Source organism: Tupaia chinensis, unplaced genomic scaffold (assembly GCF_000334495.1).
Source record: "Tupaia chinensis unplaced genomic scaffold, TupChi_1.0 Scaffold000154_1, whole genome shotgun sequence".
Lineage (NCBI taxonomy): Eukaryota > Metazoa > Chordata > Mammalia > Scandentia > Tupaiidae > Tupaia > Tupaia belangeri.
In genome coordinates, this window is record NW_006159625.1 from 2455710 (window position 1) to 2479743 (window position 24034).

General features: G+C 31.6%; 1 protein-coding gene across 3 annotated transcripts in view; it reads right to left on the bottom strand.

Moving 5' to 3' along the window:
• The window catches only part of RIMS2 (regulating synaptic membrane exocytosis 2), a 409264-nt gene that overhangs the window by 228228 nt on the left and 157002 nt on the right, over window positions 1-24034 (bottom strand). For 2 of the 3 annotated variants that reach the window (XM_027770699.1, XM_027770700.1), the window contains 3 exons: window positions 12065-12244; window positions 11095-11204; window positions 10251-10283 (listed from right to left, as the gene is read on the bottom strand). In XM_027770699.1, coding sequence (XP_027626500.1) covers window positions 10251-10283; window positions 11095-11204; window positions 12065-12244 — 323 coding nt within the window. The remainder of the gene's footprint in view (window positions 1-10250; window positions 10284-11094; window positions 11205-12064; window positions 12245-24034) is intronic. The other variant, XM_027770701.1, reaches the window with a different exon arrangement.

A 24034-nucleotide genomic window follows, 5' to 3' on the forward strand; every position in this document is an offset into this window, starting at 1 on the left:
TCACGCCGGGCGCGGGTGCGTGCATGCCCAAGATCCCGAGAGGAGAATGGAGGAAAAGGGGATTGCGGCATGACCATCTCCCTCGGGGGTGATTTCTCGCTTTCTATCTTTATGTCTCTGTCTGTCTGTCTGGCGAGCTCATGCGCCCTATAGCAAAAACCTCTCCAAAAAAAAAAAAGATTCAAAACCTGTGCTCTTTCTCTGGTACTGTATCACTTTCCTATGATTAAGTTGCTTTCAATAAAAAGAAAGAAAAAATTACTTTAAAATTATATTTAGAAGTCAACAATAATATGGCCTCAAACAATGGTTGAGGTTTGCAGTAAGATAAAAAGTGAAAGAAAGTTTTTTCCTAAATCTTATTAATCACTTGAGACTTGGAGGTACATAAGAAGTAAGATGAGCATAGGGGAATAAAGGTCCAGCAGATGGCATGGTGGTTATGATGCTGAATTCCCCCATAGTCAACCATGGTTCAGGTCCTGGACCCGATGGCTTGAAAATCATGCTCGGCATTTATGCATGCATACCAAAATCCCAATGGGAGAATGAAAGAGAATTGATTGCGGTATGGCCATCCCCCAGGGGGGGCGGGGATTTTGCACTTTTCCTGTCTTTGTATCTCTCCAGCAAGCAGACATGCTCTATGGCCAAAAAAAAAAAGCCTAAAATAAAAATGTGTGAGGGAATAAAAGCAAAATAAAAGGAAAGGCCTAAAAGCCTTCAGAAAAGAAAAGATATGAAAATGAATTAGAAAATAATCATTTACAAGTAAATTTCTTCTAGGAATTCACCTAGGAACGTTAATTATGAACCTGGAGAGAAAAATGTTAAATGCATTCTTTATTCCAGCCTTTGCTCCAACGCAGACCATCAAAATTGTCCTTCTGACTATCCTAAATTGCCATAGGCTCTCAATATCTTCTCTTTCAAGTGCATTCGGCTCACTGTCACCAACCTGCTTTTCCATAATACAAGTGTGACTGAATGTCCTCTGAGTTGAAAGATATATGATAAATCTCTTGCTATCTTAAAGTATCCCTGCATCTCTCTCATATCAGTTTTACGTAAGTTAGGAAATGGCATATTAGAGGAAATATTCACCAATTCTATCATAAATCAATTCCCATGTAGATATTAATCAAACTTGGATTAAGACATGGGCACTGACTTTCTCCTTGCCCATCAAGCATTAATGAGAATATTGACAGCAAAACCAAGCCAAGATCCTTTGTCCCTGTCCATACCCTATTACCCCAAGTGGTATGCAATTGCTGCAATGCCTACAGAAGCAAGCATCCATTACAAAAACTGTCAAAATTACTTTATTACTTTTGATTCCTTTGTAATCTGTTTTTTGTGTTTTTTTTTCTTTCCTTCTTCTTGTCTGCCAACTTGCTCTTCTCCCTCCCATATTCCTCTCTTTTCCTTTCCTTTCATTTCCTTCCTTTTCTTTCTCCCTTTCTTTCCCTTCCTTCCTTGTTTTCTTCCTTCCTTCCTCCCTTCTTTCCTTCCTCCCTTCTTTCCTTCCTTCCTTCCTTTCTCTTTTTTCCTCTTCATTTTTCACTTTTAAGGTTATCTATATTTAAAATAATATAAGTGACTGCACCTTGATGGTCACACACTAAAAACACAAAGTTTTTCTTCTATCTCATTGTGTATCTTTAGAAATCCAACTTTTGAACAGGCAGTACAGTAAGGTTTACTTTATAATCCTAAGAGTGAACTAATCAATAATAGCCAGGAGGTTGTATCTATTAACCTTCTAAAACCAAATGAAATTAATAAACAATAATAACAACATCAACAATAAATCAGAAACAAATTATATGAAACTTTATCTACTACCTCCCCCAGAACATTTTTTGTCAAAATATTGAGAGTATACTTTATTTTACAGAATATGAAACTGAAATCCAGAGACATTAAAAGACCTACCAAAGATCATATATGTAAGAGTGGTTTGGTTCATATATGTTATCGGCCTCTTCTAGCTATCTATACTTGTTCTTTTGATGATCTCAACCAACACTGTGATGGTAAGTACTCTCCTTCGAAGGGTGACTCCCTGATTTACAGCTATACTTCTAACCTCTAATCTGGAATCCAACTCGTATTTGAAGCTGTCTATATGAAATCTTTACTTGTATATGTAACAACATCTCTAACTTATTATATCCCAAACTGAGCACCTGATGTTCCCCATAGATCTATTTTCAAGTATTTCCCTATAAGAGTTACTAGAAACTCCATTTTATTTATTTATTTATTTATTTATTTATTTATTGGTGCTCAGGTCAAAAACTTGGAAATAATTATAAAATATCTCTTTTTCGTTTACCCTGTCAGAATATTCTCTTGGCTCTATATTAAATATATATGTAGAATCCAACTACTCTTAACAGTCTGGTCTCAGCTCCTATCACCTCTTTCCTGGGTTATTATGGAAGTCTAACAATCTCCCTGTTTCCATTCTTAATTCTTTTACGTTATTCTCAATCTAACGATTACAACTAATCTTACTCAAGAAGTAGTATTGTGTCACTTTAATCAAAACCTTCCGATTTCATTCAGTAAAAACGCAAGTCCTTGCTAGAATCTACAAGGTCATATATGAAACCTATACTTGTATATTTAACAACATATATGAGTCACCCCTGAATCCCAGTTACCTTTCTGATTGCAACTGCAATTTGCTTACTTTGCAACCCCCAAATTTGTGCACTTTGCCACACTCAAATTGACCTCTTCACTGTTCCTTGAACAAGTTAAGGTCGCTTCTATTACAAGGCCTCCATCTGTCACATTCCCTCTTCTTCCAGATCTTCATGTGAATCATTCTGCCACTTTATTCAGGTCTCTACTCATATATTACCTACACAGAAGTACCTCTCAACATATATTATGAAAACGGGGGCTAGCAGGTGGCGTGGTGGTTAAGGGTGTTGGACTCCCGCCTGGCCCACCACGGCTTGAGTCCTGGACCTGGCAGTTTGCTTTCTCACTTTCTCTCTTTCTCTCTCTCTCTCACTCTATCCATCTCCAGTCAAATGAAAATAAATGGATAAAGTTAAACAAAAATAATTTTAAAAATTATGAAAATGAATTTACCCTGATCTCTTGAACCTATTTATCCCATTATTCTGAATTTTTCTTTTTGCTTTTGCACTTGCCAGCCCCTGAAATTATCTTATTTGTTCTTTTATTATTTGCCTTATACAATAAATTTAAGGAATATGTATACTGTATATAAATAGAAGAAGGAAGAGAGTAGATACTTCTAGCACCCTTCTCACCTCTGAAATTTTTTTCTGATTTACAAATGCACTTTAACCATTCTAAAAACAATCACCCTCCTTATACTTATTCATAAACTTTATTGTGGTTTTCAAAATAAACAGTAAATAAAAAACATTCTCCCAAGCAATGATAACAAAAGGAAAATTTAGAAAACTAGACCTTAAAGATTTTTTCCTTTATGAGAAAGTGAGAAGAAAGAATGTAAAAGAGGGAATGGGAAAAGGATAGAGACAGAGATAGGCATCTTTGACAGAGTATCGCCATGTCGCACTCCTCCTGACCCAGACTCCTCATTAGCTCGAATTACAGCTACCATGTTCAAAATGGCCCAGAAACCAAACCTATGCTTCCCATGTGGTTTCCAACTTCCTAAGCGGCAGGTTCTCATGTGACAGCACAGCTGAGCCAAATATTGGTGTTTGATCAAAAGAGTAAATTAAATAAAATAAAAAATTATGTATGTAAAATATACACAGAGTTCTCATCTATCAGATTTTTATTCATTAATTTCTTTCTAAGTTCAGTTATATCATATGTAGGATTAGTCTGTGAAACAATAGTGATGTTTTTCAGTAAGGAAGATTTTTATATAAATCATCAAAAAATTTATAATGAGTATGGGTAACTGAAGTACCAATAATCATTATCAGTAGAAACTTTTGCATGCAAGATCAAAGGAAATAAGAAGAATGCAAAGCAGGCTGGAAGTTAAAGATTTGACAGTATTCAGGGTCAACTAGAGGTCAAAAAGAATAAACAAACAAAAAGTCCTCGTGAGAGTACTTTTTCTGTTAAAATACTTAGCCCTCTGATCTCATAAAACATACTATCTTGACACACTTACATGCACTTAATACAAGACCACACTGAATGTTCTCAAGCTGTTTTGCACCCAATAGCTAACTAAACATTTAGGAAGACACATTAACTCTTTCAGATCACTGATATATATTTAACTACACATAAAAATTTCCTTTCATAGTTACTAAGCAAAAATCACACAGGTGAAGTAATAGATAAAAACGACAAAAATGTTTATACACATTGAGGACTCAAAACTTTTTATTGTTTTATGGAGAATATTTGTAATTACGTATGATTTAGTCTTATCATGTTACCATATTTTTACTTTTTAAATCATACCCTAATGCATGTGTTAGTGAATTGTGAAAAAATTATAAATTTATTTTAGTGATAATTAGATCTTGCAAATAACACTGTAGATATTATTAACAAAAAGTGATGACAGGGAAAGATGTACTCAAGACTAAAGTCTATTTCAACGGAATTACCGAAATACAAAATTATGTACTTCTTAGTTTAACCCAACCGGGGCTAAATGTTATAATATAGAAAAGAATGTTTATTTTTCTTATGAAACCATTTACATTTTAACTAATTAATTTATTCCATGAAAGAGAGAGAGAAGAAAAAAGAGAGAGACACTTCAACAGGATCTTCACTCTGCAACCTGTCCCCAGCTACAGCCAGTGAGGAACACAGGCACACACACATGTGCCCAGTGTGCACAGGGAGACCACAGGATATGAACCTTCTTACGTGGCTTTAGTATTACCAAGTGTGACATCACTGCACTTGGCCCAATAAACCATTTTAAAATGCTGACATTCTAAATTAATGTATGTAGCCACATTTCATTACCATTACTATAAAACATATATAGTCCTACTATTTTGATAAGTCATGACGATGTACAGAAGTCACAAACAATAATAGAAAAACCAAATGTAACTATTAAATTTTTACTTGTCTAGGCAACATACTAATTCATGTGTATAGACTTATGAACAATCCACAAATGTTATTAATCCTCATTAAATATTATTGTTAAATTTGTAATTAAGTCTGGTATATTTTCTTTTGTAGATTCTACTTTAAAATATCTTTTAAACTCTATTTTAAATAATCTCTGCATTGAAACAAAACATTGAGCTTTTTTCAAATTCAGCTGTTTTAATTCAGCAAGTTACAATAGTTAAAAATAAGGATTTTTTTTTAGCTATTTTAAGATATATCTATGTCCCTGAAAAAGGAACATTTAAACAGGCTGAGAAATAAGATATGAGTTTTCCAGCTATTGAAGCAAAATGCCAGGCTATTTTTAAGACCCATCTGTGATATTTTAAAGATGCAACAAAAGATAACCATTGATTGGGAAAAAATACAAATAGAAATAACAAAACAAAAAAAAGGAAATACATCTTTGTCGTATTTTACTAAACACTTGATAAGATGATCACCACAAGTTCCTCAGAATTTTGCCTTCTAACATGATCAACAAAGCAAATCTTTTGATTTTAATGTCAAACATTTCAATAAAATAGGATTGCACCTGAATCAGTAAGAAAAGTATTTTGAAGGTGAATTTCATATTCAGAAATAAATTTTGTAAAAAACAGACATTTTAAATATTGAATAACTTAAATTGGTACTAATACGTTATGCTTATTTAGCTTAAGTAAACACATTATCTAAGAATATTCACATATATTAAAAATGTAAATATGGTTTGTCTAATATATAGAAAGGCACTATTAGCTTCATTTTTAGACTTGCCTTTTTTCCCATTATTAGCTGGATTTGGAGTTTCTCCCTCATTGTCTTTATAACATTAAAAACAGACAATAGTGATTAATAATTACAGTCATTAAAAATCCAAATAAAAAACAATCACACCAAAATAATAATAATAAAATCAAACAGTAAAAAAAAAAAAACCAACAAATTCATGCACTAAACATGATATACCACTAATGAACACAAAAGTAAATCATATACTTCCTATTCTATAGAAAAGGTAATAAAAAGATAGCTATTTTTATAATATAGTTATACTTTTATGCTAACTTAAGAATTGATTCAATAACCCATTAAGTTAGAATAAAACATAGTCAACAAACTGGTTCAAAAGATGACTATCTTTAATCTTAAAGACGTTAAAATAATAAAAGTGGTATTAACTATTGCTGAGGTCCCCAAACTATTCCATCCTAAAAAGTTGCTTTACTGTGGATGCCAATTAATGAATAGTTCGAACAGCTCTAGTATTTACATGGACTAGTATGAGATACAGAGGAAGAATGAGTAAGAAAACATTAACTGCACGGTTAAATAAAAATGAAATTCATTCTTTCAGTATTCCATAAAGATGTTATTCCTATACAATTCCAGGAAAAATGGAAAGTGTGTGAAAGTCTAGTAGTTAGAATATTAGCTATCCAAAATAGAAAGTCATATATAATTCTATTTATAGTAACTAAACTTGCTTTTGTTTCTTTATCAGATGTACTCTGATGGCTTTCCTCATCTTTATGAAATTAAAAAGTTACTGCTAATTAGCAAATGCACCTTAAGGTATTTTCAGTTTAAAAAAAAATACAAAACGCCACTGAATCGTATTCATGAAAATACATCTCATGCACAATACACACAATGGCATTGCAAATAAAGTACATTCAACTATTCATGAATACAAAATTATGATTGAACACATGATAAAATTAATAATATTCTGTAATGTTCAAAGAAAGTTAAAATTAAGAAAAAACTTGACAGCTTAGATAAGCTTAGGATTCAGTTCTGAGTTTCAAATAAAAAATAGTGAAAATTCAATAACAGTATATAAATAGATTTACTGATTGTATTTTAAGCTTTAAAATTCATTTAGGGATATCTGACAAAGAAGGTGGCAATCTTTATACTCTGTAAACATCATAGGGACTTTAAAATAGAAATAGATGTTTAGAAAGAAGACACTTGAGAGAAATTATGAGGGTTAATAAATGTTGGAGTAATGTTGATACAGAAAAAAAAGGAACCTATAGTTAATTGCTTATTTGAGAAAAAATCATATTGGAAAAAATGATCATAGTCTTCAAAAGTTTTCATGGAAATTGTATTCTGTTCTATATTTCCTCATAATTTGCTTCTCTAGATTCAAAATCCCAGAAAGAATTGTCTAGCACTTCAACAAACCTTTATTCAGCTAAAGTGCATGGTAAAATATAATTTTCTAGTATATTCTCAACAAATTTTCTTAAGTAAATAAACAAATATGCTAAATGTAGGGCCAAAGTGAAAAATAGAGTTGACAGCATGTCTATAATTTCAATTTGATTAAAACATTAAGAAAATTATTCAGCGAGCTGGATAAATTAAATATTCTGATAGCACACGTAGTATCTCTTCATTAATAAAACCAGGTAATTTATTTTAAAGTTAGTATGAAAAATAATCTATTCTTTATTTTACATTTATAAATTTGGAACCCATAGTCTTATACTATATTGAAAAGCTATATTTGTAACACATTTACTGATTTATTTTACACACACAGCTAGACAGACCTGCCTTGACCTCTTCTCCCTGCTTTTCTCCCCCCTGCTCTTCCACATGCCCAGTTTCTTCATTAACTTCTGTATTTGCAGAAGTGAAAGTAAAGAAAAAAGATAAGACCAGATAGATATATTTGTTACTCTCAAATGAAACAAAACAAACAAAAAGTTTCAAATTATCCATTCTGATAAAATAGGTGATTCCAAGGAGACTAATAAATTATTTTAATGAGTCTCTGAAAGTTATGGAAAATGAAATATGTTTACTGTTAACCAATTATTACATGGTCTGTTTTCATGATGACTTTGATTTATAAAATAGAAATAGTGACCTCTAAAATATTTGCAATATATGGATAACTGGCTAAAGTGGGCAAAATACTTTGTCTATAAACATTGCATAATATTAGAAAAGTGATATTAAATAACTTTTCTAGAGACAAAAAATGATGTTATAAACTCTTTTTTATCTTCACATAATGGCAGCACATCAAAGTTAGAGGAAAATAAATAATAATGCCTTGCAAATGTTTAGTACATTATACTTTCTATATCGCTCTTACTTATTTCCCTCTGTTTCTCAGCAAAGAGAAGACAGCTAAATAAAGTGCCACAGTAGATACCAAAATATGAGATTCTAAACTAATTTATTTAACAGACTAAAATATGAAATAACCCAAATCATAAGGAGTTAAATTAGAAAATGCTTGTTTTTTAGCTGTTGAAGAGGGTTAGAAGATGAATATTTCAATGCTTTGATCCCTATATAATACCATTTAATTACAACTTCTGAAAATTAACATTTTAGGAGAGAATCCACACAGAATTTCATTTATACCATAAATTGAAAGACTATTTAGAGTTACTGTATCTTTAACTTCAGTTAGAAGTTGAAGATTTCTAAAGGAAATATGATGTATCTTCTCTAAAGCTAAAACCAATTACATAGTCATGCATCTACTAAATCTTCCACATCAATATTTATGAAAACACTGTTTTTTTTTTTAAAAAAAAATCATCCATACTTCTAAGTAAAACAAAATAAACAAGTGAAAGCCCTTTTATTTCACACTAAAAGGATAACAGAAGTTTTGCCCCCACCCAACCAATTTTTTTTTGGAAAGTAAGAAATGTAAAAAAATCATAACTGGGGACACTAATGGAAAATTGAGCTTTTAACGTATTCTGCAGGGGAAAAGTGATACGTGGAATGTAGATACAGTCCTCAGGCTCATCAACCCCGATTTTCAGTACAAGCAATATGATTGGCTTTCTGACATGCTTACTATGATAAAGATGGAGCTACTCATATCTCAATACATTATTGTGATAAAAGATACTAAAGTTGAATTCTTTAACAGCTGGCATAAACTATGACTCTCATTTTCACATACCAATGAACAATTCTTATCTTTAAATAATCTTGGGGAGACAAAATTTTCACAAATTCTTCTGAACTTCCCTTATGAAAAGAAAATTATATGTCCACAATCAAACGCTAATAATTGAGAACTACAGAAATGCTGATGACATCTTTATCAGGCAGCATAATAAGCCATTAGTTACAAGAGCACTGGGCTGTCCAAAGTTAAATAATAAATAGAAAGAACCACAAACAGAAGTTTATAATCACTCAGTTGCAACTAACAAGAACACAAATTATTTCGACAAGCTGTATAAGAAAGATAATAAAAGTATTGCTGCTGAAGTGCAATGCACTTATAAACTTTTTCCAAACAGGTTGAAGTAAAAAGAATCTTATTATAAACATAAAGAATGACAAGAACGTTTTACTGGTACTTTATATACTGCTTGAGGTAGCTTTTCAATTTTTGAATAGATATTTCATGCATTCATTCAACAAATATTTACTGAGGGCATTCAATGTGCCAGGCATTAATCTATGTGCTGATGATTGATCATTAAATGAAACAATCAACAATTTTTAAATTTACAAACTCAATTTAAGAATATCATAACTAGCACAAATTTTTTTATTGTCCTATGACACTCCCTATATTATAACTCAATATTTTTCTTGAGTAGTATGTAGTGTTTGATAATAAAACTGCATCATATTTAACTTTTCTATAACATGGAAAATGATGTAGGAAATACAAACCACAATCACATTTTATTTGACAGCTTTCCTTTTTAGAAAGCCAAATTATTAAAAAGATCATCATAAGTACAAAATGAAATATATGATGATAAATATAACTAGACTATGTGTACATCCTCAATTATATAAACACAGACTGCAATTGATATCATTAGTAAAAGTTTTACTTAAAATCTAGAATTCTGCCTAAGAGGTAATTAAATTTTCTTACAAAAGCAAATTTTATATGATATTTAAAATAAGTTAAACTCTTTGTATTCCTACTCGATGAATCAAAGAAATTTCACTCCTGGCAAGAGTCCAAATAAAATAAAATTTGAATACTCTATCAGAAATCATAAAACAAAATAATTTTACTCTCTATAAAAGTCTATACAATAAAGGGACATCAATTGCAGTTGGGTTTATTTTTGCTTACATAGCCCCCCAAAAAAGGCTGTCAGCACAAAACAAACCCTCCTTTATGTACAGACCTTCATAAGGTTCTATCTCCTTGACTCCATTGTCTAGGGAAAATAAAATAAAAAGAAAACAAACAAAAAAAAAAGGGAACCAAAGCACAGGGGTTAAAAAACAACAGAAATTCCAAAGGCATAGAAAGTATTGTCTAATAAAAAAAGCTAAATGGAGATTTAAATGTATATAAAAATATATATCTACATCTATCTTTGCAAAGCACATCCAGTTACCAAATAAAGGGATCATAATTTTAAAATATTAAAAATTACTATATTCTATTTTCCATGCTTTTAGAGATCCTTTATCCAAGTATTTATAGGTGTTTGGGAAGTATGTTCATGTCTATGTCAGCAAATAGTGCTTCTTATGCAAAATTCTGAAGTTATTAAAAATATCAGTACAACATGCATCTTTCTTGGTATATTCATGATTACCTTTTTCTCGTACTCCAGTTTTGAGAAGGATCACCATTGTTGTGCATCAGCTAACCAGTCCTTTGCAGTGTGTGAAAATTGATTTGGCTAGTTACTAATAAACTTTATGTAACCATCAACAATTACATAAACTTAGTTGTAGCAAAGAAAAATCATCCAACTGCTTACTTAAGAGTATTAAGTTTACTTTTACAAATGCATTTATTCAAATTTTTAAAATGTGCTAAAATAATAACTTATTTTCCCTCCAAATATTATAAATTTTAAGTGCAAAATATATATTTATAAAATAACTATTTTCAAATGCAGCCAAGGCATACAATTAATAAAAAAAGAAGAGTAACATAAAGGTAGTAAGAAAATCTTGATTCACCTTAGCTTCCATGTGCATTTCCTATTTGACATAATTAGAAATAAAACTTACTTCTCTCCAATGTTCCCTTTGGTGGAAGCTGTGGAAGTTGTCGGCCTCTTCGTCCTGCCACTGGTGTACTTGATGGGCTTGTCTGGACAGACCCAGTACGAGGATGAGACCTACAAAATATACCATTAATATATCTTTTCAGTATAATGAGCTGAATATTTCTAATACATTTGGTTCATATGATAGCTGTACAAGTACAATTTTAAAAAGACGTTTAGCTGCTGATCCAAAGGTTAGGAAAGTAGGACAAAATATGGATATTTGAAAGATGTTCATATTTTTGTGTAATATGCATACATACACACATACATGCACATAAAACCCTACAGTAAAATCCATGGAATTACTGATGCACATTAGTATTCTATCCATATGAAAGTAAAAGGAGAATTCTGCAATTCAAAACATAAAAAAAGTAGTACTTCACATTTCTTTCTACCAGATTTCAAACTCAAGCCTTCCTCCCTTGACCCAAAGAGATTTTTTACTCAGGCTTATCTTAACTATCCCTTAATTATAAAATATCTCATGAAACTACAAATAAAATCCTGAACAATTAAAAAATTCAGCTAAGGACAATATTGGTTAATGATATTAGTATTGATAGAAAGAAAATAGAGATCTAGTTTTATTGGTCATTATGATGATTATTTGAAAAGTGATGTCTAATGGACACATAATTTCTCATTCTGTAGAAGAACATGGTAATTATGAGGGGATTTACTCAGGACTCCTGATTAATGAGAAATCACAAAACAAATGCAGTCAGGACAGTTAAACAGATTACAATGGTAGCCACACACTATTATATCCACTGAATATAAATAGTGTGTTTACATTGACAAGGTTAGTACTGATTGTTATTAGTGATCAGCCAAGGATGATAGAAGAGACCATTTAGCTGCTGGGAAAACAAAATGGTGTGCTGGTAGGGCAAAGGGGAAGTTAGTCTGATTGATTTATCTTTCACCTCGATAAGGCAGGTGAAGGAGGGGCAGATCTTCCAGTCATTAATGAAGGCATCGACCTCATGAGGTTTGTATCAGGACGTTCAGTGGATCTGGAGCGGGTGGTTGTCCGCTCAAGGAGAGGCCGTTGTTCTGTTGATCTGGATCTGTGATATGGCTGTCTATCTGCTGCTTCACAATCCCTGAAACGTTAGTCAAAAAGCAGCTCAGTTGATCTTTAGTGCCCTCTGCTATTTGGTTATGATGCATCAAACTGATTTTGAAAAAGGTAATTGTTCAAAATTATTGAGATGTAAAAAAATAAATAAATAAAATAAAAAGATTTCCCCCAGCATATTCTGAGCAAATCCTCTCTAAACTTCTTAAGAATTTCTAAGGAACCAAAATAATCTGCCTTTAATAGCAATTCCCAGTGAAGATTACAAGAGTTGCTCAGTTATAATCAATATCAATGACAACCAAAATTGCCTACTTTCCAAATGAATTCTCCAAACGGAACATGTGAACTTTTCTATTGTAAAAGAACTCAATGACTTTTCCTAACATTTTCAAAAGAGTGAAGAAAACCATATATGCATTAATTCTCAAGTCCCTGAGGCTGTTTATTAGTATACCGACTAAGATAAAAAAAGGCTGTAGTGCACAGTATACATCCAATGTTGAAAGAGAAAAATCAAATGAGGTTATAAGAAAGTCGGGCAACTTTGAAGTCTGTAGCACATTTAAACATGGTCCACAAGAAAAATCACTCTGCAGAAAACTGGTTAGCCACCTATCTCAATCCACTTTGACTATGCTGATCAATAAAATGTAGAATGGGTACTAATTGAAATGAACTGAAATAGTAATTCTGAAACAATGTGATCTCTTTGACCACAAATAAACTGAATACTAAAACTTAATCCTTGTTGAGGGAAGTATGCTTCCTTTTAACTAACCTATTATTATTGATTTTTGTATCTCTGGAGCCTAGCATGTTTTGTACACCTAATACATTCAATAAATGTTTTCTAACACCAGTCCCACAATCTGTAAGACAACTCTAAAAACATTAGCTTTAGCTCCAGAACTCAAAAGTTACACATATGCCAAATATACTTCAATTAAATTGTTATCTTCCCACCCAGCTGCAACCACAAAAATGGAAATATTTATAGAGATAGATCCAACAATCTATCTCCATATATTACAGACAGTAAAACAAGCATTAATTTCAAGACTAATGTATCAAGAACGCACATTTTACCAATACATTTTCTCATCCTTTTTATGATAATAAAAGATAAAAAATAACCACAGACAACAAAAGAAAAATATGAAAAAAGGACATAATTTCCTAAATATCATGAACTACATGGCATAGAACTTTTGACCAGAGGTCATTAGATTAGATGACTTTACACAATTAATACTGGGTTTATTCTATGCCATATCTTGAAATTACTTTACATTTCTAATTCATAGGGTGACATAGAAGTTAAATCATTTTAAAATATTTTAAGTCTATGTACCAAAATGTGATTAATTTTCTAAGATAAGGTTAGTATTTTTATATAAGTATATCCATAACAAGTTGGAATAGCTGGGATTAACTGTAAATACATATACAATATTCAATTACTAGTCAAAAAGAGAAATTAAAAGCAATCTCAGTGTAAAAATCATAATTCTATTTTTGTTTCTGAAAATATATTTTAGAAAGAACACTTTTCTGTAGGAATAATTATGTCCAATAGTTTATTATGTTTTTAGTGTAATATTTTTGTATATCCTCATCAGAAAATATGACCAGAAACATACATAGAGTTAGATCTATCAATCTCTTTCTATCTATATGTGTATATCTTAAATTTACCAAGTGTATTTCTCAAAAAGTACCAATTTTACATTTATATTAAAAATTTTTACTATCTTTAATAATTATTATGCTTTCTAACATCAGCCCCACAATTTATGAGACAAATTATTATAGGTTAATAATAAACTTATCTCACCATATAACATGTGGTAATGAAACTTTATGGAATATCTGACTATGCCAACCAAAAATCAAGCTAGTATTTCATTTATTTATTCCAAACTTGATATATCTTCATTTCATCAAGCAATCTTTCTAAGTGGAAAATGAAATAGTAGAATATAGAGTTTTGCTTCTTTTATACTACCATATTTTTAATTATTGAAATATATGACTGTACATGAAATCCAGACAATTATTTCAAATGTATTGCTATGTTCTAACTATATTCTATATAAATCCTATATTCTCAAAAAAGGTACTACTATTTATAGAACAGAGGTAACTCCTTAGGAAAAAGCCCTTATACAAAAATGTCTTTGTTAGAAAAGTTGTTTGAAAATTATAGCCAACCTTTCAAATTTTACTTACTTTTTTCCTCCACAAATAATATAAAGTATATAATTACCATAGTGTGATTTTGAAATATTTTTAAAATATTTTTAATAAATGAAACATGAAAAGGACTATAATAAAAGATAGAAATTTCCCATAATGTCCCACCACAGTTAAGGGGAATGGAAAGCTACTGCGTTTTAAACTTTGATTACACATAGACAAGGTCAACATAGAAAATTGGGTAAGATCTATGTCTGACTAGATAAGACTTACGGTTATTGCTAAGAAAATTTAAAGCACCAATGCCTAAATTACCCAGTCAAATGGAAGCTTATTTTAAGTAGTCAAGATACAAGACTTGAAAACTTCCACCAAAATTTTGAGCGAGTTTTAATTTTAAAATAAGAATTATATATAATTAATTTTGAATGGTAGCAACTAGATAACCACTTACAAGACTTAAAATACTTTAGTGTTCACCTGGGGTTCTTAACATGAGGGTAGTATTTCAATATAGTTTCCTTTCTAATCCGACTTATTTGCTTTATTTTAAGTTACATATAAAACATTATTTTAAGAAGGGTGGCCTTTGGTTTTACCAGATTCCCAAAGGGTAAGCCACATAGAAGATTGGGAACTGTTCACCTGTAAATGTCGTCTTTCTTAGGTAAATAATTTGATTGCCTTAAGAGTGATTTACTATTTATCATACTTTTTTTTTAATAAGCAGTTATTATTTTCTAATCTATGTTTAAAATAGTTCAGATTTTTTAATGTGTCAGTTATCTGGATTAAAACAGACTATATTCTGCATTATCCGGTGACTGCTATTCCAAACTGCAAGCATTTGCAGAGGATACTGTTTAACATCCCCTCCACTAATTTATGTTGATTGCTAGTACTTTAACTGGCCATTATTAGAACAACACAGCCTTAAAATCATATCCTAGCATACGCAGACTTTGAGACAGGAACAAACAATCCTGACAACAGGATGCAATTATAAAATTTAGGAGGACTTTGAGTTTAAATGTCAATGTTTACTCATAAGGAAAACTATGACTGAAAGAATATCATATTTTTAGTACCTCTTTTGAGTCAGTTCTAAAGGAAAAATAATTTTATGATCATCTAGTGAAGTTACTGGCTCTGAATAATTTTTCCTTTCAGTATAGTTGCTCTTAAAATATTTTGTTAAATTTCTAAGTGTTGATGCAAGTTCCTTCATCATTTTTGGTACTTTAATTATTACCATTTTCAAAGAAAATACAGAGAATCTATGTGAGGTTCTCTTTTCTATAACCTATTCACTCATCCACTGTGATCATACAATGCCAGACTAACAAAAGCTCAATGTAGGGTATATCTAGAGGTGTAACAGAAGAATACTATTACACAAAAAAGAAAAGGAAAATGAAGAAAAACAACCAACACAATAAAATGTTTCAAAGTAATATTAAGGAATCAAAGATAATTGTTTGAAAATTAACTCAGAACATAGTCTACATTATATTAGACTCACTTCATGTTTACATTATAAAAATCTCATTAGTAAATTAATAAGCTTTCATGAAAAATAAACTTGTAAAAAGTAAAGCTTCTTATGAATTTATTCTTTTGTTTTAAAAAGTTAAACTCTTACATTTAAAAAATAAATTGATGTATCTCTGAAAACAAGAAGTATAGTCCCATAGTCCCAGGTTTGTGGCAAGAAATGCCTTTCCTAGGTCAATACTATATAATATATTAAGCAGATTAACAGCAAAAGCATGGCATTTTCATTGAAATATCTAGAATATATAGAAATTTTCTGAACACTAACTATATAATTGATGTAATAAATACATTAAAAACTCAAAACAAATACAAATGAAACATTTTAGAGTAATTAATATAATATATATATATACACATGGTTGGGCAATAAATAATTAAAAGTTGTATGCCTAATGTTTATGTTCATCACAATGTGTACAATACAAATTTCACCTTTTTAAAAAACTTTAATTTCTATTTTTTTAGCATTGCTTCTAAGGTTAGGAGAAGTGCAAGATACAGACTATTCCCCCATGGAAGTCACAGCAAATAAGTAAGTATTGCTCATAATTAGGCATATTTTATTATTTTGGAGGAAGAAAGATAAATTTATCCTTGGGCATGATAGCATTTCTCTTCACAATATTTCTATTGAGTTAAACGTAAAGACTTTATGTTAGTTAAAAGTAAGTGCTCTTATTTAAAAATAAAAATATAGAGAGTTATCCAAGTTAATGAAAATCTAAAATGGAAAAATGGTAATAATATATATAATGAAAGAAAGTAAGACATGGATACTGTAGAAAAAAAACATTATTTTTACCCACAAATCTATCCTGTCATCAAAAAGATAAGTAAAGTGGTCTCTAATCTACAGAAGTCTCTTGTATTAGTTATTGTATTCTTTAGTAGTAACTAGAAACTGTAAGAAGAAAAATTAAGTATCTCAACTTCCTCAAGAATATTAGGGATAAAAACAATATTGAACAATAAAAATATATATTATATTACTAAACATGGACATAGAAAAACATATAATATATAATATCTGAGGATATTTTGAGTATTACAGTAAATACTTATAATTTTCAGCATCATTTAATTTCTATTTGCAAAATAACAGAAAGAAAACCATAAACAGGCAGGAGTATTTACCCAGCATAATTAACATAAAGCAAGTTAATACATCTTTAAAATATAAATTTTAAAAAATTCCTTGGATAATGTAATTACCACCTTCTACTTATAAAATCCTTATTTTATTAAAGTTTCTATTTTCTATGGACATTATTGCAGAATCTAATAACGATAAATTTGTTTTAAGAAATTCAAGTTATTCTACCAAAATATCAATTCTACATTATTCCTTCCTAAATCTTCAATGATTCTATACAGTAACAAACATTTAAAAGCTATATCTGTAAAAATTAGAATTATTAATTGTTATTACACTCAATAAGTACACGTGATAAGGGATGGTCCACACACTAAAATATCTAAGTGCCATATTCGACAGTATCACTAATCAACTCAATACTTTCAACAGCCTTTTGTTTTGCTATCTTTACTCAATGGTGGAATGAGTATAATGCAAATTCTCATATGCACTACTACCTGCTACTCTTAGCTGCTACTTCGTTATGCCAGTCGAAATCACATGTCAGAGGTGAAAGAAGATTGATAAATCCTCCCCAAACATATACATAAACAAAACACACACTAACAGAACCAGCAGAACTATGCTCACTTTGAAGCACAAATAGTATCATCCTCAGTCACTCCTGATGTCATGATGTCCAAAATTCAATAAAAAAAAATCCAAAACACTAAAAAGAAAAGTAAACCCCACTATCAAGAGATAAAGCAACCAACAGAGGAAGATTGAGAGATGACAAAGATGTTGGGACTATCAAATAAGGATTTTAAGTATGATTGATATGCTAAAAACTGTAGTAGAAAAGATGGCCAACATTCATGAATAGATAAAGAAAACTCAGAAGACATATGGAAGATAAGGAAAGTCAAATAAAAATCCTAGGAAAAAAAAACAAAGTTGAGTACGGCAAAATATTCATTTGAAAATTAGCTTGGAGTGAGTTTATGAAGATCTTAACTGACTACTTAAGAGGTTTAAACAGGGATTAATATTCAATGAAAGTAATAATAAGTTTCTGAACAAAGATAATTTTCAAATAATGAATAGATTAGCAAGAATTAATATATCAGTAATGTATGAGTGGATTAGACCAGGAAAAGTCTCTGACTATAGTAATGGAGATGGTAATAGAAAAGAAAGTATTGACAATAAATATTATATTATAGGAGAGTCGAGCTGCATTATATAAAATCCTCAGTTTTTTAGGTCTAGATCTCTAAGATTAGAGACATGACCTAAGACACAAAACAAAAAATCACAAACATTTGTCAAGTAGGAAAAGGAGAGGTTTAATAGGAAAGAAAAGATTTTTCAAAGAAAAGAAATATACTCCCATGTCTGAAAGGCATGCAGGTAGGCAGTTGCCAGAGGACAACTGTACTGGGTATGGGGTCAGGTGTTAAAATATTAATTCTAAGAGTTGATAATGAATATTTAGCAGGGGAAGGTCTGTCAAAGTATCTGACTTTGTTTGAATTTGTGTTTTTTGCCTGTGCTTGCACTTGCCTATCTGTCTCACAAGTGAGGAGTTCAGTTACCTAATCTTGCATGCTTAGTGTGTACTTAGAAGGTCTGAGCATCTTTATTAACATGAACTGCTCAGTTTATTGCCCCAGTGGGAACCACAATGCAGACCAGAACGTTGGGCTTGTGTGTATTTATGAGAAATGATAAAAGAGTGATTAACAGCATTCTCTATGTGCTATTCTCAGGTACTAAAGAAACAAAATCTGCCTCACCTTCCTGACACCAAGAGCTGGGTGGGAAGAAGACGTTCTCGTGGAGGGTATGGTTATAACTCTTGATAAGTTGTGACTGATGTGGTTGATGTCGTTCTGGTATTTTCTTAGGGCTGCCTTATTTCTAGCTAACTGCCTATCACAATTATGAATCATGACATACAAAATATACAATATACAGTATGTACAATATACAGTATATACAGAAGCATACAAACGTAATTAAGGATAGAAAGAATCTGAGATGTCATGTAATCCAGTCATTTTAAAAAGGAGAAAACTAAGACTTACAGCTGGAACTTAAACTGAACTTTCATTGTTGTAAAACTTATTAGTTTCATTGAACTGTAAATTCTTTGATAGTAGAGAGGGCTTTTCCCTTAATAATGTTTGACAAATCGCTATATGAATTGAATGTAGGAATAAACAAACCAAAGAAAAATATTTAAATTTCCAGCCTCAGAAATAAAATGATGACATATTAACGGAAATAGAAATAGTCTTGGGAGGAAAAATAGTAAATACCTATTTGGACTTAAACTTATGACTTATTAGAAGAATATTCTTGTGCACATGTCAATCAGAGAAAGCTAGCCATCAAAGGAGAGGCTACACTGGTACACTAGAGATACAGTTTGGAAAGTCATTGTTTAGTATTAATATTTCAATATTAATTCATTCATTCTTTCAATACAAAATTATTAAGCTTATACTACATATTTGGTATTAAAATACATATTGGAAGTTTTGGTTAAAGCTTGTCGCCATGACAAATAACAAGAAAACTTTTAGTCCAAAAGGTGAGAACTTGGGTAACCACACTACTAGACAGCAACTGCCATCACTTCAAGGGAACTCAAACCCTTTCTAGTGAAATACTAGTACAGGATACTAATCTCACCAATAGTCTAAAAAAACCAGTTTAGAAACTCCAGTGCCCCTACTTGTATCTCTTAAAATATACAAAGTCTTCAATAAATAAAGACCTGAGAAAAATAAATAAATAAATATGAATAAAATGTTGCCACTAAGAAAGCTAACCAGAAATTAAAAAAGAAAGTGCTCAAACTAATGCTGAAAAATAAATTCAGGGATACAAGAAACATGAGATAATATATACAGTAATGCCTTTGTCTTGACTGATAATGTACTGTATTCATGCTAGAAAAAGCAATGTTGTACACTGTAAATATACATAGCGATTACATGTAATTAAAAAATTTTTAATCCAGTAACATTCTTCAGAGAAATTTTTAAAAATCACAAAAGTTATCTGAAATCACAAAAGATCCCATATCACCAAATCAATATTACACAGAAAGAGTAACATTGGAGGCATCTCACTACCTGACTTCACAATATATTACAAATCCATAATAACCAAAACAACATGGCACTGGCACAAAAACAGGCACGTAGGTCAGCAGAACAGAATAAAAATCCAGAAATAAACTTGACAACATGCACCAACTAATTTTTGACTAAAGACAAAAGAAAATTTAGTAGACAAATGTCTTTTCAGCAAATGGTGCTGGGAAAACTGGATAGCCACCTGCAGAAAAATGAAACTAGACTCCACCCCCCATCTCTTACCACTTAGAAAAATTAACTCAAAATGGATTAGAAACTTAAACATAAAGCCCCAAACCAAGAAAGTACTAAAGGACAACACTGGAGAGATACTTCAAAATATTAGAGTAGGCAAAAATTTTTTGACAACAAATAATAATATTCTTAAGTGAGCTATTAAAGAAACCTCCATATTAAACAAAAAATGTGCCACTGACCTCAACAGAAGAAATATAAATGGTAAAAACAAATATATATGTTACATATTTGTGTTTATATAAAAGTATATATAATACATAAATTCGTATTTAATAAATTTCCCTTAAGGTAAGAGAACACATTTTAAAAGTTTGTTTTTTTTAATATTAGTACTTTTTTTATATGAATACATGTGTTCCCTTACCCTAAGGGAAATGCAAATCAAAATTCCAATAGGCTATTATTTAATCCCAGTCAGAATGGCTGTGATTAAAAAAAATAATAATAATAGTAAGTACTGCTGAGTTTGTGAAAGAAAAGGAACCTCAGTCACTGCTGGTGGGTATGTAAATTAATACAACCAGTGTTGGGACCAGCAGATGGCATAATGGTTACATTGCTGGATTCCTACATGGCTCACTATGGTTCAAGTTCCCAACATGGTGGCTTCAAACTCATGCCAGGAGTGTGTGCATATGTGCCCCAAATCCCAAGGAGACCGGAGGAGAAGGGATTGTGACATTGCCATTCCCCCAGGGGGTGATTTCTTGCTTTCTGTCTCTCTGTCTCACTGACAAGTGAATGCACACTATAGCAGAAATCTCTTAAAAAAAAAAAAAAAACGCTGTGGAAAACAGTGAGGAGACACCTCAAAAATCTGAAAATAGAATAATCATATGATTCACCAGTACCACCATGGGTATATACTGAAAAACAGGAAATCATCCAGAAAGACATTTGCACATCCATATCTATTTCAGCATTGTTTATGATAGCTACATCATGGAATCCACATAAGTACCCAATAACTAAATAACAGACTGGGAAAATACAGCACACATATGGTACACAATGGAATACTACTCAGCCAGAAAGATAAACAAACTCCTGTCATTTGACACAAGTAGACAAATACAGGAAATATAATGTTAAACAAAGTAAGACAAAGGACAAAAGACAAATACCAAATATTCACACTCTAGAGTGAAAACCTTAGAACTTAAAAAATATAGAAATAGAGACAGTAATGCGAGATACCAGGAGCTGCTTGGAGGAGGGAGGAAGTTCATGAGAAAAATTTCTGACAGACACAGGAATGCTTGTAAATAAGAAGAGATTATGGGATGGTGGATCACATACAAGTAAAAAATACAGACAATATAACATTTTTAATTTAAAAAGTAGTAGGACTAAAAAATGTGCACAACTAATGTAATGTTTAATGTTGAAAAAGATGAATATGAATACACCTTTGATTTGGTTATTATGAACTATATGCTTGCTTTAAAACACCATACTGTAGCCCGCAAAGACATATATATATTGATTATAGGTAAACCAGAAATCATAATAATAATTTTAAAAAGGAAAGTATTTGAAAAGTGTGGGTTATATGCTTTGATCACATTTACTAAGGACTTTCAGTACTCCTTTCCAGGTAGGCTGTCAATAAGAAAACAATGCACATTGCACACAAGAATATAATCTTTTACCCTGACTCCACTAGCTTTGTCAGAATAATTTCTTTAATTAGGGTTTCAGTATGGCACCAGATACCTTGATAAAAGACCATCTTTGCCTTTCTTCAAATTCCACAGCAGCCCTCAGCATTTTCCTAGATCTAGGTCAAATCCTTACTGGAATCCTCATCCATTTCTAGCACACGTGCACACACACACACACACACACAATCTTAATATAATCTTAGAGTATCAGAGGCTAATTAGTTTTATTCAAGCATCTTGTTTCTATAATCCTTGGATATCAAGTAAAACTCAAGCTCCATTGTCCCCTGACTATCTTCTTTGTAAGTTCATTCTCCCCTATACTCTCTATTGTACCATTCTTAATCTCCTCTAGTTTAGAATCCTTATTTAACTATTAACAAACTTTCTTACACCATCAACCATTCTGTAGAATTATTTCTACATATAAAGAGACTTTAAAAAGTCTGTGGAAAAATAAAATTAAAGTATGGGCTTATTTTGGAAATCCATACACATCGTTTTCATAGTATGAACTTTCCATGGACATTTTGAAGACCCCTCTTATTTCTGCCTTTAATAAATTTCATCTCAACTGTGCAGGTTCTGCTTCCAGTGTAACCATCAACTGCAGAAGCTTCTTATCCTCTTACATTTCATGGTTCATGAATCCAGGACAGGAAGTTCACTCCCTAGAGGCATTTCTGACCATTACTCTCCCATCATAATGTACATAGTCCTTATTTTTCTTAAGCATGCCACTTAGCTGTAACATTCATTGTTAATTCAGGCTGCTAATATCTAGCCATCTTTCAATCATTATCCCTTAGTCACCAATAAATTTCAGAATTGGCTGTCAGCAATCTTCTTTACCCTATTCCCTGTGGTAATGTTAGAAGATTTCAATGCACATGGAGAAAACTGTTCAACAATCAGGAATTCTTAGATTTTCATAACTTTATCTTTTTTTAGTGCATCAGTCCACTACTTCTGAGGAAAGACCATGAATCTTAGAATCCAATGAAACTACTCAAAGTCACAAATATAGACTCCTATTTCTCAAGCTTTGGTTACGATCATTACTTGTGTCAGAGGTCTTCTAATCTCGCTTCCACTTTCTTGATCTTCATTTGATATTTTCTGTTCCTTGGTCCCACCAATTCTATCACCTCTTCACCTTTATTCCTTGCTTACCCAACCTGGACTACATGATCAATCATCTAAACCACTCCCCAAAAGCAATAAGATTCTCTTTTTTCTTTCGGAGAGGTTTTTGCTATAGGGTGCGTGCGCTCGCCAGAGAGACAGAGAGAGACAGAGAGACAGAAAGCGAGAAATCACCCCCCCAGGGCGGATGGCCATGCCACAATCCCTTCTCCTACATTCTCCTCTCGGGATCTTGGGCACGCACACACACGTGCCTGGCTTGAGTTTAAGCTGCCGGGTCCAGGACTCTAACCACAGTCTACTACGTGGGAGTCCAGTGACATAGCCATTACGCTAACTGCTGGTCCCCATACATCCTATTTTAAAATAATCAAGCATCCTTAGTTATCACATACCCTCATTCAATATTTCTGTGGATGTTCTTGCTGAACTTATTTTCATATCTCCTAAACATGTTCAGTCTTATGCACTCTGTTTCTCTCCCTCGCCTTCTAAAATTACCCTAGCTAAAGTCACCAGTGACTCCTCACTTCAAAACTCCAACAGGCATTTCTTATTTTGTTTATCATTTTTACTGTCGACATTATTTCTTCCTTCTTAAAATTCTGTTACTTTAGCTCTCTTACATTTTTCACTCTTCCATCCTCATTTCCTTCAGCATTTCCCCTTCCTCTGTCCTGAATTTAATGTTAATAATTTCCAAGGCAGAGGAAAACTCCTTGACTCTCATTTCATGGTTTATTCATTTACAATTTTGCAGTATCTTT